Genomic DNA, 15,696 nt, shown 5'->3' with positions numbered 1-15,696 from the left:
ATATACTGAGTCTATGGCTCCACCAAAAAATGCATCAGTGCAGACATGCAGGTGGTTTACCTTGGCATTGAAATCCTTGTTTCCCAAAGCCCCTGCAACAAAAAGACGGGGAAAGCTAAGCAAGTTGGATTCACTTTATTCCATATTGATTAAAACTAGTTAATGACATGCATTCAATTCGATGAAAGCTTAACTACAAAATGCCACAGGTACATTTAAACTTGAACACTGCAAATGGCAGTGACCGAGGATATTACGCTGTGTGTGTGCATGAGTGACACTTACCAAATGAAGTCTGTACAGTGACTGCAGAACGTCGGCTGCTTGAAAAATCTCGCAGTAAACTTGTGATTTTTCACTTCATGCACGTTTTTCTGCCGCAAAGCACCTTTGCGGGCGAATCTGTTCCCAACCCCAGCTGAATCATTATAATGTAAAAGATGGTCAGCCATAATTGGGGAAGGGGGAGGAGGAAAAACCCCAAATTAAAAACAAAAACTACACAATCAAGTTTGTGTTGTCCCGACCGATTTCTTTTGAGTGATTATCCCTGTCTCTTCACAGCTCTGGACAAATGCTGGAGCTTTGCCTGCTGTAGACGGACCGCACGCCTTCCCTCTGCCTGGACCACAGCTGAGCGCTTCTTTTTCATTCGGAGTGACGTCGGAGAAGCCCGCCTTCACGTACCGTGGGAATATTTCACTCCAAGTTCAGCGCACGATTAATCAGAGGCGATTCTTGCATAATATATGCAAAGAAATTAAAGAAGCAAAAGGTGTATTTTTTATGTGTTGGAAGACAATTTTATTTTCTAGCAAAGTAAAAACATATGCTCACTAATGGTACATCAGAATGGGTCAACTATATTTAATTATCCCTAAAAGAATGCGCAAAGTGCACTCTCTATGGATTCGATTTTCTGTAAGCACCCAACTATTTCCTTATTTGCTGTACTTGTTAAAAACGACTCTATACCATCAGCTGGGATTCTGAAAAGTTTCACCAGTGCTAAATAAAAACAAAAGAAAAGAAAAAAAAAAAAGCTAGGAAATGGCTTTACTATTCTGCTCCTTTTTACACTGGAGTAAGAAAAACATACGAGGATCACTTGAAGGAAACGTCCATCACTTACTGAATGCAAATAAAACTGCGGGCGTTTAGCGCCATCGTGTGGACTTGAGCTAGATCTGATACATCCGTGGCTACAGTGCAGAAAGATTTGACTGCATTTGATACCACTCGGCCTGATATATATATATATATATATATATATATATATATATTCATTCATGCCACAGGCAAAAATCTCCTTTAAGAATAGAGTTTATAGACGTATCTTAAAACAAGCTGGAAAATAAAGGTGTGAGCAAACCAGAGACCACGAGCTGCATATAAATGATTGAATAAACTTATTAAGCTGTAAAATGCCAGGGACAAATATGTACACATACTTATGTACGTTTACGGACGCAAAGGAGACGTGTTTCTATGGCAACATGGAGACGCTGCATGTCTGCGGAAAACGGATGTTGCGTAGCTGGAGGACGCTAAAGTTTTGAACCGTTTTGAGCGGCGGAATCAGTGCTCAGGGGACGCCGCTTTTTGGTTAAGTTTTTACATGTTCACTAACAGTGTGCCCTGTTTTAGCGCGTTCTCGTTCTGCTCGTGAAAGCCAAACGAAACCGTAAGAGAGGAAAGGACGAGCGTTACGTTTGCTCGCTTTAGCTCGGCTAACGGTATTTGCAACATGTTTGCTAATGCACTGCTCGAGTCCCAGTCAAGTAGCTAATAATTAGAGTTTCGGTTTTTTAAATATGCTGGTTATTTTAGTTAATGTTAGCATGCTGCCATGTGTCGTAAGGTTTCCGCTTTGGATCACTGTTTAACTAATGTTAATATATGTAGTGTTTGTCAACAAAGCAGCACAGCGTACTTGTTGTTAGTGTCTTTTTTCACTTGCATACTTCTTATAGATCACCATGAGCAAATATGAGCTGTCATCGGAGAGACTGGACACTGAGTTTGACCATTTTCTGCTGGACATGAAGCCATATGTCCTCAAACACCCAAGCAAGACAGGTGAGCCGTTATTGCCTATGCATTACGCTTCAAACCGGGTTTAAATGGTAAATGGATTGGTACTTGAATAGTCATTCTTTTGAATTTAATTCTGCTCAAAGTGCTTACAACTACAAGTCTCAGTCACCCAATAACACACACGGTCATACAGGGCTTTTATCTATGTCTAAATGCTTTAAAGCATCCATACGAGTGTGAATGTGTGTGAATGCTTTAAGCATTTAGACATAGGTAAAAGCTAGGGTTGAGTTTTTCTTCCAAGGAGTCTTCGACCTGTGGAATGACAGAGTTACCATCAGCTCGCCAGACAATCTGCTTATAATATCTGAGCCACAGTCACCCCAAGTACAAACAGCCCTAGACTAACAACCCGTAACCCGCTTTTGTTGTTGTGAATTTGCACCGAATGACAGCTGTGAATGGCTATAGCCTCCACACTACCCTGTATCTGATATGTTAGTCATGTCATTCAGTTTTCAATTCCATTTTATTTATGCATCACTAATTAATATCAGCAGTCACCTCAAGGTGCTTACATGGTAATATAAAAGACTTACAATATAAAAAAGAAACCCCAACAATCAGCCGTCCCCTGTGAGCAAGCACTTGGTAGTGGGAAGGAAAACCTCCCTTTTAAAAGAACGATGCCTCCAGCTACAACTAGTTGGGGGTTGAAGGGAAAGACGAGAGACAGGACAAAAGGCAAGCAATGAGAGAGAGCCAAAGTTGAATAATTACTAATGATTAAATATAATAGTGATGTATAAACGCTATTGCAAAAAAAAAAGTTATTACATCATGGTTAGTGATCCTTTCTCTCCTTGTCTTCTCAGAGCGTCAGCGCTGTGCCCAATGGATAAAGAAGCTGTGCGACCCAGCCACATGTGGTTCAGGTCTGATTGGTCGCAAGAACCGCAACATGTATGCCCGTTTGCTCCTTCAGATGCTCAAAAGAGGGGTCCTGGATGGGCCTTTCACCAGCAAACCAGAGCCAGGAAGCCTTAAAACACTTCCTACATACATGGTAAGAGTTACTGCTTCAACAAGTCGTATATTTTCCTGTGCTGACAACTGGTTTTAACCACTTCAGAAAGTTTGAAAACTGTCACCCATTCATTTCAACGAGTGAGTGTGTCCAAACCTTTGACTGGTACTTTATATGCACTATTGCAGTGGATTGTTTAAACAGAGAGTTTATAACTAGCCAACCGAACCTTCATCTTCTGAACCTTGTATTTAATTTTAATTTCTAGTCCATCTACTTTGATGAGCCACTGAGCAGCCTGAGTGTGGAGCACGGTGTTAGAAGCCTGCCCGACTGGGTGACGGGGGAGCTGAGTGGCTGTTCTGATGACAGTTTAACAATGGATCTGTTTAAGGACAAACCCAGTTCTACACCTGTTAAAGATCATCACAGGTATTGTCAATGAAGATGACCTACAAGGTCTAATTGTGTTGGAGTATATGTATAACAGGGGTAGGCAACCTTTTTGGTGACGAGTGCCATCTAAAATTTCCTCAGAAGTCAATGTGCCATATTAGCAATTAGCAATAAATTTAATAACGCTCTATATTAACAGTTACTGCGCTGAGCGGAGAGCTCCTGAAGCATTTGAAGTGTCGGAATGTGGAAATTTCAACATCGCTTGAAAAAAACTGCCAGCTATCAACGTCCCTCTCACCACTAGGCTAAGTGATTTTTAGCCAATTACAAGTTGAATCTGGTAGTTGGGGTTGTTAGCTAAGATACCATCATTAAGACGCGGCACAACTAATGTGTCTATGCGAGCTAATTTGCGATGTGCACCGCTGGCCCGGCCATTTATTTTTTAATGCACCCTCTCAGATTAATTCACTGCATGTCGTGCCCAGGGCTGGACTGGGACAAAAACATCAGCCCGGGCATTTTGACTAAAGACCGGCCCACCAGGTATTATAGGAAAAGCCATAAAGCCTTTGAATAAAAACAAATGCTGTTGTGACAGTGATTTACACTGTCTTGTTGACATATGTATAATTTCTATACGTTGTACATCAGATAACAAACTTTGGTTGTAAGTTCAGATAATTATTTAATAAAAGCTAGACATTTTAAATGAGAATAAGAAAGAAAAGTATTTCTTTGTGCCCCCCTTTCCCTGTTAATGCGCTACGTGGCCCCCCTGGCAAAACTTTGCTAGACCCGCCCCTGCACAGTTACCAGCTGTCAGTTACATAAAAAAGGATCCTGGTGTTATTTGTCTCTCAGAAACGGTTCATAACTTCCCTTCAACTCATTCATGTCACCTAAAAGGTAAACCTGTTTCTCCATCACCTGTTCAGCCCTGATGATTCAGTAAGGACATCTCCTGGTTTCATCTTCATGTTTCCCTCTGACCACATATCCAAACCGATATCATGACCAGCAGCTTTTACAGCTGTGTTTGCAGCAAACATCAGCCGATACTAGAAATTAGTATTAAATACATTCTAACAACAGCTGATCAAGCTTAAACGTGCTGTTGTTGTTTAGTGCGGCATCTGCTGGTTTCCTCTTTCTGGCGCAAAGTGGGCGATAAACAAAGGAGAAACGGGACTTGCGTCAGAAATACCGATCAGCTGATCATTGATCAGTTTCAAGATTGAATGAGAGAAGAAGAGGCAGCTGACACCGTAAAAAAGCAGAATAAATCCAGCTTTGTGTCTTTTCCATTCTAGCTGAAGTACGGGACAAACTGTGTTCCTTTTCAGCTCAATACAAAACGCGTGATATTTTCTCTGAATACGGGACGATTCCATTTTTACAGCACGGTTGGCAACTCTACTAACTAACCTTATGAATAAAATAAAGTTCACTATCAGTAAAATCATAGCATTCACCCAGCTGTATAGAAACTCCGTGATGCTAGCTAGTACGCCTTACGAGTTATTGTAACTGATTGTAAAAACTCAGCACAACGAAAATAAACTCCACCTAAACTTGGTTTATATCTGACCCAGATAGACTGCAGGTCATAACTTCTTACCTGAAGTTCAGTTCACCTGACACTCGGACCGGTGGCTGCCTCGGGTCTCTCCTCGGGTCTCTCCTCCTCCTCCTGCCTCACCTTTCCCTCATCCACCTGGCCTCTTGTGGCAGCTCCGCCATAGCCACCACCAAACAACTGAGTTATTTTTACACATCTGCCAGCATCTGGCCAATCCACCATCTTTTATTGTTTATACCGTTACAAAAAAAAAAAAAAAAATCATCGGTGGCCAGTCCAGCTATGGTCGTGCCATCAGTTAACCCTTCGCGTGCCAACTGTGGCACGCGTGCCCAGGGTTGCTGACCCCTGATGTATAATGTATAATTGGAGTATATGTATATTTTAAGGATTCCTTAAAACATTTTTTAAAGTTATTTTTTATGCATTTTCATGGTTTACTTTCTTTCAGTCGGGACACCTACACTTTTTTTGTTTGTTTTTTTGTTTTAAGCTGATATTTCCATCTGTTAATTTATTTTTGGTGGCATGGCTGTGGGGCTTTCTGGGCCCAGGAAGGCATCTGTCTCCCTGCATGGAAATCTTGTAGTGAGGAGAGCCGCAGCAAGACTGACAACACAGAACAGAACAGGCATCAATGGGAACAGATACAACACTGCCTGAGAATGAAAGGTGGAGCAGGGATGGTAGTAGGTTGCAAAATGGCTTGCACAGCAATTGTGGGTGTTGCCTGGCTTAAGTACCTTAACATTTTCCCCTTAAACGCCTGCTAGGGGTAACTGTTGTTTCTCTTTTCTGAACTGAGCGGTTTCTGTCATATTTCAGGCTTGCTTCCAAAATAAAAGGCCTGTGTGTGCATCAGGAGTTAGTGATTATGATCTCTGCCTATATTATCATGCATGGGCATCCCATTATAGTTCTTATTGGGTATTGGGGTTTTTTTTTTAAAGACTGATGTTGATCAGTTTTACATGGTCTATTTCTTAAGTGGGTTCTTGGTTCTAGTCTAGTCTTGGCTTCGGTTGTGGTAAATTGTGACCTCCCCTACATCAGCTAGGCTTATTTATTCCTTTTTTTTGTTCAGTGTATAATTTGCAGTACGACACAATGAAGAGCTGTCAGTCTGCTTTGTAGGTTTCTCTAAATACAATACAGATTTTTAAAACCCCTCAGTTTTGATCTGCTTCCTGTCTGGAGTGATACATGATCAGGCTAGTATGAATGGAAATTAATTCAGTGATCTGACTGACCAGCATATAGAAAGTGCATACAAACAGATAGGGCTAGCGTTTGAAGCTGAACGTATTTTCTGATGTATTTCACAGGTTTATCAGTGAATAATTTGCAGCTTCACTGCAGTGTCTCCTAACACAGATAACAGCGTCTAAGTGGTTAAGGATTTTTTTTTCTCTATAGCAGGAAGCTGTTATGTAAATTACCAAGTGTATATTGAGACAATATAAATATTGTCTCACTGAAAGAAAGTTGCTGTGAGACAGATCTTAAGTGTTTTTGACAGTGCTTTTGATGCATTAAAGAACTGTTTGCATTAAGCTGGCAAGCTGCTTCCTCATTTGATAAATGAGCAGAATCTGATTCAGTGGGAAACAAACAAAAAGACAAACTCATTTGCATATAAAATATAATATCTTTTATCTCTTGAAAAGTTCAGTTGCTTATTAAAAAGGCAGCGAGACATCCTGGCAATCATGTCCTTTGTTTTCTATGAAATGAGAGTTCAAACAATAATTGGTATGTATAGTAGGATGATGGCATGTTACTGCATGATTGGTAAGCTCTTCCTCCTGTTTCTCCTTTTGAATTTAATTCTCTATAAAAAAGAAAGTGGGAAAACAAAAACCCAAACATTTTTTTTGTCAGATATATAAGGTGCTAATGGGTATTTATTGAAGCATTCTGTTTTAAAGTTCTTCTACCAGACTTAAAATACTGAACTTTGCTGTGAAACTGGATACACGCAGCTTTTGTGAATGATTGCCCATCGTATTTGCTCAGCAGCGCTGTCTGAAAAAGCCAAAGACATTGCCAAGTTGTTGCATCAGTCCGCGTGAGCTGTCCGTTCTGACTTTTCAAAGAGAAATACTTCAAAACAGCATGAGAGGATGAACCTCTCGTATTCTCTATCCATCTTTCTGTTCCTCCCCTCTTTACACTTTACCAATTGTTGAACTTGAGGTGTAACCCCCACAGAGCAGATAAAGAGAAGAATAAAGCTTGGTAGCTCATTAGTATGTTCTCCGTTTTCTTTAATTGTTTGGCTTTCATTTCTTTTTGAACATCAGTCAAATGCCTAAAAAAAATATTGACTTTTAAAATTGGCCTGTGTTTTAAAGACGCTTGTGCTGCTCAGGTATACATCTATGTGTATAACACGCCTCGCTAAAACATTAAGCATCCTAGCATGCTTTTAGATATTTCATCTGACTTAAGGCAGTTCAGAAGCTCAACAAAGTGACGTTAGTAATGGCTCATTGATTTTTCACTGCAATTAACAAGGAAAGGCAAATCACCGCCCAGTGGCTTCATAAACTCATTAGCATAATAAAAAGAGAGCACTGTAAGTGCATTAAAGAGAGCTTAATATACACCAGGGCACTGTGTAAGAAGAAGCACAGGCCCGCCACTGCCATATTTAATTCAAAGTTTTTCTGTCGGCTGTGGAGTCATTATGATTAGGCAGCGTGGTAGTTAGCTCTGTCACCTCACAGCGAGACGGGTGTGAACGTTTTGAACAAAGAGGCCTGGTGGGGCCTTGCTGTGTGGCACAAGCATGTTCTCCTTTTGTCTTTGTGGGTTTCTTCCCACAGTTACAAAAGATCTTGATTTGGTTAACTACCAACTCTCTGCATCAGCCCTGGTGTCTTTTCCAAACTGTCTCTGCTCCTGGGCTTTATTTTATATGACTTGCTCATATTGTTTAAATGAGTCTTATCCATGTATGGCCATAGGCCTGTATCTGTTTGCTTAGTAGGTGCTCGAACTTGAATTACAGATGATGTAAAAGAAAACGTGTGGCTACCTTCAGTTAGTTACAGCCTTAGAGGGTGTGGATAGAGGGGATTTTTGTGGCAAGCAGACTGCTGAGTACCATGGTGTCTGATTAGGATAAGACCATGAAAGACCTTCAGATCACAGACTAATGTCCTGATGGAGAAAATTAGCCAGACCAAGAGTCCTTTTATGTGTCTCTCTCATTTAGATAAGATTAAATAGAAGGAACTCATCTGAGTCCCTCCCTGTGATGTGGCAGCATTTGATCTGTTTCACGCACCATTAGTCAGGTGATAGGCAGGGCTACGTTTAGCTTCTGAAGCTGGCCGGTTCGGGTTTCAATGTCTAAATGTAAAATTGTGCTGGTTTTTTTCGGAGGTTTTGAGATCACACACAAGTGGATGTGGCATGTTGTGTATATGTGTGTGTTTAGCTGATAATATTTTGTAGCATTAGTCAGAAATATTGAATTCCAAGCATGCTTTCCTCTTAAGCTGTGGTATTTCTAATTCCTTATTTAGCCACCAGATAGAGCTACCGCTTCGTATATAGCAGCAGTCCAGGTACAGCAATGCTGTGGGACATAAAAGCAGCCAATCTGCATTGGTCAGCAGATCATATAAAACATAATCTGTGTTTCATATAATGTCTTATGTTTAAAGATGTTTCATTGCTAAATTGAAAGGATGGATAATAAATCCTCTGCATTTTCTGAAGTCAGTTGTTGATGTTGATTGAAAAGCCTCACATCTCGTGCTCACAGGCCCCCACTCTCCTTTTGTCGTCCCCCCCCTCTCCCCCCTCCAGGTGGTGTAGGGTTATGGTGGAGAATAGGTGGGGGCAGAGGGATGTTAGTGTCCCAAGGTCAGACTGCTTTAGTGAGGGTGCCCGAAGCCTGAGACCCGGACCCACTGGCTCTGCACCTGGAGGTCAGACTGGTGTATGGATGTCAGGTTTCTTTAATCAGCCAAGCTGCAGCTTCTGAAGGTCTACATGGTTTTCTCATTTTCTTGTGTGTGCGCGTGTGTGTGTGTGTAGCTCTGGCCTGACTTGCCACTGCTTTGATCTCTGGGCCTCAGACTCCAGACACATCTGATTCAATTATCCTCATCCACCTGTTGACTTAGAGGCCCAAAATTGCAAAGCTTGGCCCCCTTATCCATGTTCTGTGTGTGTGTGTGTGTGTGTGTGTGTGTGTGTGTGTGTGTGTGTGTGTGTGTGTGTGTGTGTGGACACATGCTTAGAGATGGAAACTCTTTCTTTTGAAGTGTCTTCACATAATTATTCACAGACTAATGAAACAATATTGGAATTTATTGTGAGTGATGTAAAGCATTCATTTCAGTTCATTCTTGACATCCACTGACTAGTTTCTCAGAAGTGATATTAGACTGCGCCATGTTTTTGTGAAATCAACTCTGCATCTACAGAAGCTGTAACATATGAAATAGACTCGAGCGCTACCGGACTTCTTCCAGCTATTAAACACTCCAAAATGAACTATTTTGTAAATGCTACATATAAAGAAATGGGACAATCATTTCTACATCTAATCAGTATGTTGTAACATCACCAGTGTCAATTACAAGTGTGTTATTAGATCAGAATCCTATTTACGCCACTCTCTTTGGTACAACAACTTAATAACATGATAAATACAGTGCAGTGAAGAAGTATTGAGCAGACAAGGAGGAAGATTTCCTCGTCATTTATTAAAGTGGTCTTGGTCTATAGTTCTCCAGGTCTTTTGAAGATTTTTTTCAAAGGATTTTTTTAGGACATTGATTGTCCAGTCAAATGTATCTGACCATTTGCAAAGGAATGTTCTTGTTTGTTATGCCACTTAACACTAACCTATAAATCATTCAAGCATAAAAAGGCAACAAACTAATGGTATGCATGAGTGTTGTCTAAACATGAATGGACTAATTTTAAATTGTATTTTTAGCCTCTTTGTTGCTAATAGCCTTTTGTTCCAGTATCTTTAGTTGAATCTAGAGCTGGGCGATATGAGATTTTTTCATATCACGATATGTTTTTTTCATTTCAGGCGATAACGATATCTATCACGATATAAGCCAAATAACTATATTTGTAAGATTTAAATGTGCCGTTGCTCACAAGTAAAATGTGAAATAATCAGCAGCTTGTTTTTATTTAAATATTTATTTCCCATAATAAGTTCAACAGGGTAGATGTACTTAAGGAACATGAGACTTTTTCAGATAAATAAAGGCAAATATTGCAAACTACACAAAAGGCAGCCGCTAAAGCGTTTAAGTTTCAAAATAGAACAAACGAAACAGACTAAATTGTCAATTCCACTTAGAAACAAAATATTAATTCTAAAAATAAATCTTAGTTTGTTTTACAGAAGAACAGACAAAACTGACTAACTTTTGTCAATATCAAATAAACTGAGAACTAAAAGGAAATTCTCAATCTCTCCTTGTTGTATAGCTGAGCTTTTCAAACAGTTTTAACAGTTACTTTAGTCTGACAAAAGCCGAATGACGAATTAGCGCTTCCAGTCAGAGACTGAGGCTACGTCCACACGTACACGGGTATTTTTGAAAACTGAGATTTTCCTTTTTCGTTTTAAAAAATAATCCCGTCCACACATAAAGGCAGAAATAAAGGAAAACGCTGCTATGAACATGCCAAAGCAGCAGGTGGCGCTAGATTCCTAACCGTGCAGAAATATTGGCCAATCAGAAGTCTAGAAGCCTCGGTGGGAAAAAGTAAACAAAGCTGGGGCATAGAAGCAGAACCGAGTCGTATGTGTGGAGGGACAGTAACTGTGTGTATATGTAAGCATTTAAACACTGCAGAGAGTAGAATTAACAGTAACAGTATTGTAGAAATTCATTTCACCGAAACAATAACGTGGCGCACAGTGTGACGCATGCACCAGTTTATTGTATTTCCAGACTTGCTTTCGGCACAATTTACAGTGAACGCTACTCTGTTTTTTGTCAGACTTGAAATAGCCGAAATACCTTCACACTACGGAACTTCTTTGGCTCTTCCATTCGACAATCTCTCCGGCATTGGAACCATCATCTGTTTTCTCTTCGGTCACGCTCGGTTGATTTTTCTAGTCGGCACACTCATTTCCTCCATTACGCGCTGGCTCCATTACCCGCTGGCTGCTTCCCAAACAAACACACGTGCGGCTTGGCACTTGTGCTGTAACAAGTCACGCCACGTGACGCTGCGGCTGTGATTGGTTCGGCTCTGCGCTACTTAATTTGGATTGGCTGACCTTTTTTTTTTTTTTTTTAAGAGGACAAGAGCGGCGAGGTCTATCGCGATAGCTTAATTTCTCTATCGAGTAAAAGTTATATCGCGATACATATCGTTATCGTTCTATCGCCCAGCTCTAGTTGAATCTACAAAAATGCCATTGATAGACGAGTTCAGTAGGCATGAAATAGTATTTTTACACCAACAAGGTAATTCCCAAAGAAATATTAGCCAAAAATGTCGCATAAATCAGCGAACTATACCTAGATACTACACAAAGAGTTGATTGACAAGTCCATTATAATAAATGATAGGCAAAGCCACCAAAGATAAATTATAGGATAAGTTCTAATTGTCTAAACTTGTTGCAAAAGTTATGTAAGCGATTCTGTTAGTGATACAGTTGCACTAATTATCAGTTCAATGAGTTTAGGTTCATTTAATGATCTGTTATTGAGACCAAGGTCTCTTTTATGGGATGCATCATAATAAGATGATCACACATTTACCCAGATGACCTTAATTACTCACATTATGACAGGATATGGTAACGTTTTCACAACTTGGCTCGTGACTATAAGGACTCACCGAATGACTGTCAAGACATGCTCCAAGGTGGCAACCCCACTAGGGGTTAGACACCCAAGTTTATCTTTCAGAACTTAAGAAGCCTTTTGGGTTTTGTGAACCTAAAAAGCAGTCCATTTCCCTTCATGTGTCTTAGAGAGATTAGAGATAAAAACTTTATTAATCCCTCAGGTGGGTTCCTCTGGGAAATTCGGTTTCCAAATAGCACAGCACCGACAGAAGTTACAGACTGTGAACAGAATACAATATATACACATATATAAATACAGAGACATATATAAATAAAGAGTATACAAAATGGATAAATAACATAAATAGGAATAAGAATACAAGGGAATTGCACATTTCAATTATTGAAGTCTATTGCACCGTTGAATATTAGCAAAAAGTATTGCACAGTGAAAAGGCACTACAGCTTAGTTGTCCCCCCCTCCTTTGTCCCCCCGTTTCCCTTCCCTCTCCCCTCCAGAGAGGAGTTAAACAGTTTGATGGCGTGTGGGACAAAGGAGTTTGTTGGTTCTTGTCTTTGGGAGAAGCAACCTGTCACTGAACAGACTCCTCTGGTTGTTTATGGCCATGTGCAGAGGATGCCCAGCATTGTCCATAATGTCCAGCAATTTTTTTTAGTGTCCTTTTCTCTGCCACTGTCACCAGAGTGTCCAGCTTCATGCCGACCACAGAGCTAGCCTTCCTGATCAGTTTTTCCAGCCTGGATGAGTCCTTCTTTGCTGTGCTGCTCCCCCAGCACACCACAGCATAGAAAAGTACTCCAGCAACCACCGACTGATAAAACATCCTCAGGAGCTTCCTGCAGATGTTAAAAGACCTCAGCCTCCTGAGGAAGTACAGTTGGCTTTGGGCTTTTTTATACAGGCGCTCTGTGTTGCATGACCAGTCCAGTTTGTTGTCCACCCACAGCCCGAGGTACTTGTTGACTAGGGCTGTTCGATATAACGATATATATCGGATGACGTAAAAACGTCTATCGTTTCATTTTATGCTATCATTTATTTCGCAAAATAAACTGTTTACGGCAATATTTTTTCATCCTTTTGATGGTCACTGTAGTGGCTATATTAATTTCTTCTTTCTCTCTTTCTCTTATATTTAATATAACCACACTACTGACGGACAAGCGCCTGTTTTTATGCGTTGTCGTTAGCAACAACAATGGTAACACCATCGCGTGTCCGCTTGTTTATGTTCCCCATAAACCTTTCACAATAAAGCTCAAGATCCTGTTGAGACTTTTCAAAATAAACTGAATCACGTGAAAGAGCAGATTATTTACGGATGAGAAGCAAAAAAGAGCCGCCAGGTGCTAAAAAAATAGACCTTAGACTCAAACGTTAGAACAGGCTTTTCCCCGCAGCACGCTGTGTAATAAATACTCACAAAGAAAACGGCGGCCATTACAACTTATGTCTAAAAATCTATAGTTTCATGCATCGGTTAAAACACTGGACTCCAGGTACACGACGCCCAGCTGGAAACACTTCCTGCAAGTCGAGCTGCCCGAGATTCACATAATTTACAGAAAATGTTACATTTTTGTGATTTATATCGTTATCGGGACGATAGAATTCTTATATCGGGATATGAGATTTTGGTCATATCGCACAGCCCTATTGTTGACCACCTCCACCTCCTCTCCCTCTATCTGAACCGGCAGGTCCAGACTATAACAATACACAACCGAGAGCATTAGTTATTGGCAATACATGCCACTTTGATAGTGAACCAGGCATCTTTGTATTTTTTTAAATTTATTTCGATAGTTGAATACTAATTGTTTACTGACATGACATTTAAATGACATGAGAAATGAGGTTTAGAATACCAGGAATGCTAAAAAAAAACAGCAGTGATAGGATGCCCAGAGGCTCCACATTGAGAGTGTGAAACAGTGCCCTCTACAATGAAATGGGATGTCTTTATAAGATGATAGCTGCTTTTTTCTTTTATTCTTCACTGTTGTCCTACATCTCCCTGCTTTCTCTAACATCTTCATTTAATTAGCATCAGTGGGCTTTAAGTGCCTTGTGTGCGCCAGTGCTTAATGAGATTGTTAGCTCAGTTATGCAGATGTGTGTGCGTGCGTGTGGGAGAGAGGCAATAGTGAGAATGAGGAGTATGTATGTGTGTGCGTACTTGTTTGCATGTGTGTCAGTGGATATAAGCTTTTTTCCACATCAGGCTGCTTGTTTAAACCATGACGGATGCAATGTGAGGCATCAATTGAGATATGCGATTATAAAGCGATTGTACATGTCATAGACTGGTGCCCGTGGGCTGTGCGTTGAAACAGACTGATGTGTAGCAGAGACATTTATTGTTCAGATGGGATGAAGTGCAGGCCACAAACCATGCAGCCAGTGCCAGATGTTGATCTGTGCAAATGGCAAGGCAGGCTGCCTATGCAAGCACATTCATATGCAAAGAGCGATTTGAGCAGACTCCAGAGATATGCACACACATATTGTAGGTTAACCTTTTACATTTGTGTTTGTCTCTCAATTTTTTCTTCCAGGAGAAGGCCATATGAGGATAGGGCAGCATCACGACCCGTGTCTTCCAGTCCACTGAGACAATCACCCAGACAAGCTACAAGAATGGTTAGTTCATCGCTATTCTTCAGAATTTCTAATCGCACCTCTGGACTTCCCCGGCATGTTTGTGTTACGATTCAGCAATTAGATTTATAGGTCCCTGCGAGGTAGCGTTGATGAGACATGAAATATTAACAGCAACCAGGCTGCTGTTGCCAACACAAACAGCAGACCCAACGTTTTGCTTTCTTCTTTAATGTTGACCAATTTGGGAATTCCTAAACTCATTTCCCCATGAAGTCGGAGGAAAATCCCTGTGCCCGCAAGTTTCTGTTTCGCAAAAATGACGATAATGTCTTCACAGCTGACACACATAATGTGTGCAGCTTAAAACAGCTTTACAACTTCTTCTTTATGATTGTAATATTGTTTTTTTAAAAAGGTGTTCCTTCACCTCTTTATCAGGTTGCAGTTTGTGGTGCTGTCCGCTGTTATTGCATTTGTTATGATCCATGATTGTGAACCATTATTTACATGTTAGAATCCTCCCACTGGGGTATATCCGTGTGCTTTTTTTTTTTCTCTCCTCCCTCCAAGGTGTGTGAAAACTAGGGGATGCAAAACACATTGCACTGAGAGACATTGTCAATATTGTGTCCTGTTTATTGATAGTCTTGAGCTACCCTTCATCTCCTTATAAAGTGGGAAATAGGTGCAGTGATTTATTGATGTAGAAAGAATACATGGAATTATATAAGGATATAAACCAAAACACTGCTTGTAAAGGAGGTTTAAAGCCAATACTTGATATGACCACCTTTATTCTTCAACACACCCTGAACTCTCTTAGGAAAGCTTTCTTATAATTTCCTTAAGTAGTGTTCAGGAATAGTTCTCCAGGTTTCTTGAAGGACATTCAAAGCTCCTATTTGGATGTTTGCTCTGTTTTCTGTCAAAATCATCCCACACGGTCTGAGCTCTGGTGGAGGCGAATCCATGACTGATAGTGACCTATATATGCTTTCACACACTGACAGTTGTTTGGAACCATTGTCGTACTGAGAAATTAAGCCAATGTCAGTCAGCCTCACAGCAAGAAGGTCCTGAGTTGGATTCCACCAACTGGCTGGGTCTTTTATGTATGGAGTTTGCATTTTCTGCCTATGTTTACGTGGTTTAGTGAGGTTAGGGTCATTCTAAATTGCCCATAGATGTGAATGTGGGTGGGATGGTTGTTTGTTTCTATTTGTTAGCCC

General features: G+C 40.6%; 2 protein-coding genes across 9 annotated transcripts in view; one reads left to right on the top strand and one right to left on the bottom strand.

Annotated features, from left to right (window-relative positions):
* prkcab (protein kinase C, alpha, b) overlaps positions 1 to 643 on the bottom strand; it is a 129,906-nt gene extending 129,263 nt beyond the window's left edge. For both annotated transcript variants that reach the window (XM_086289155.1, XM_086289156.1), the window contains exons 1-2: positions 286 to 643; positions 61 to 92 (exon numbers count right to left, since the gene is read on the bottom strand). In XM_086289155.1, the coding sequence (XP_086145281.1) occupies positions 61 to 92; positions 286 to 452 (199 nt within the window). In that variant the 5' untranslated portion in view covers positions 453 to 643. The remainder of the gene's footprint in view (positions 1 to 60; positions 93 to 285) is intronic.
* An 833-nt stretch (positions 644 to 1,476) lies between these two features.
* The window catches only part of cep112 (centrosomal protein 112), a 134,684-nt gene continuing 120,464 nt past the window's right edge, over positions 1,477 to 15,696 (top strand). For 4 of the 7 annotated variants that reach the window (XM_086289154.1, XM_086289151.1, XM_086289153.1 and 1 more), the window contains exons 1-5: positions 1,502 to 1,736; positions 1,974 to 2,079; positions 2,913 to 3,103; positions 3,333 to 3,496; positions 14,422 to 14,506. In XM_086289154.1, coding sequence (XP_086145280.1) covers positions 1,980 to 2,079; positions 2,913 to 3,103; positions 3,333 to 3,496; positions 14,422 to 14,506 — 540 coding nt within the window. In that variant the 5' untranslated portion in view covers positions 1,502 to 1,736; positions 1,974 to 1,979. Of the gene's footprint in view, positions 1,737 to 1,973; positions 2,080 to 2,912; positions 3,104 to 3,332; positions 3,497 to 14,421; positions 14,507 to 15,696 lie in introns of all 7 variants that reach the window. The other 3 variants (XM_086289149.1, XM_086289150.1, XM_086289152.1) reach the window with 3 other exon arrangements.

The sequence above is a fragment of the Aulonocara sp. 'chitande type north' Nkhata Bay genome, linkage group LG4 (assembly GCF_057382095.1).
Source record: "Aulonocara sp. 'chitande type north' Nkhata Bay isolate Kocher_YH1m ecotype deep benthic linkage group LG4, A_spYH_male_GT1.1, whole genome shotgun sequence".
Taxonomy (NCBI): Eukaryota; Metazoa; Chordata; class Actinopteri; order Cichliformes; family Cichlidae; genus Aulonocara; species Aulonocara sp. 'chitande type north' Nkhata Bay.
This window is presented reverse-complemented; position numbering and strand designations above follow the sequence as displayed.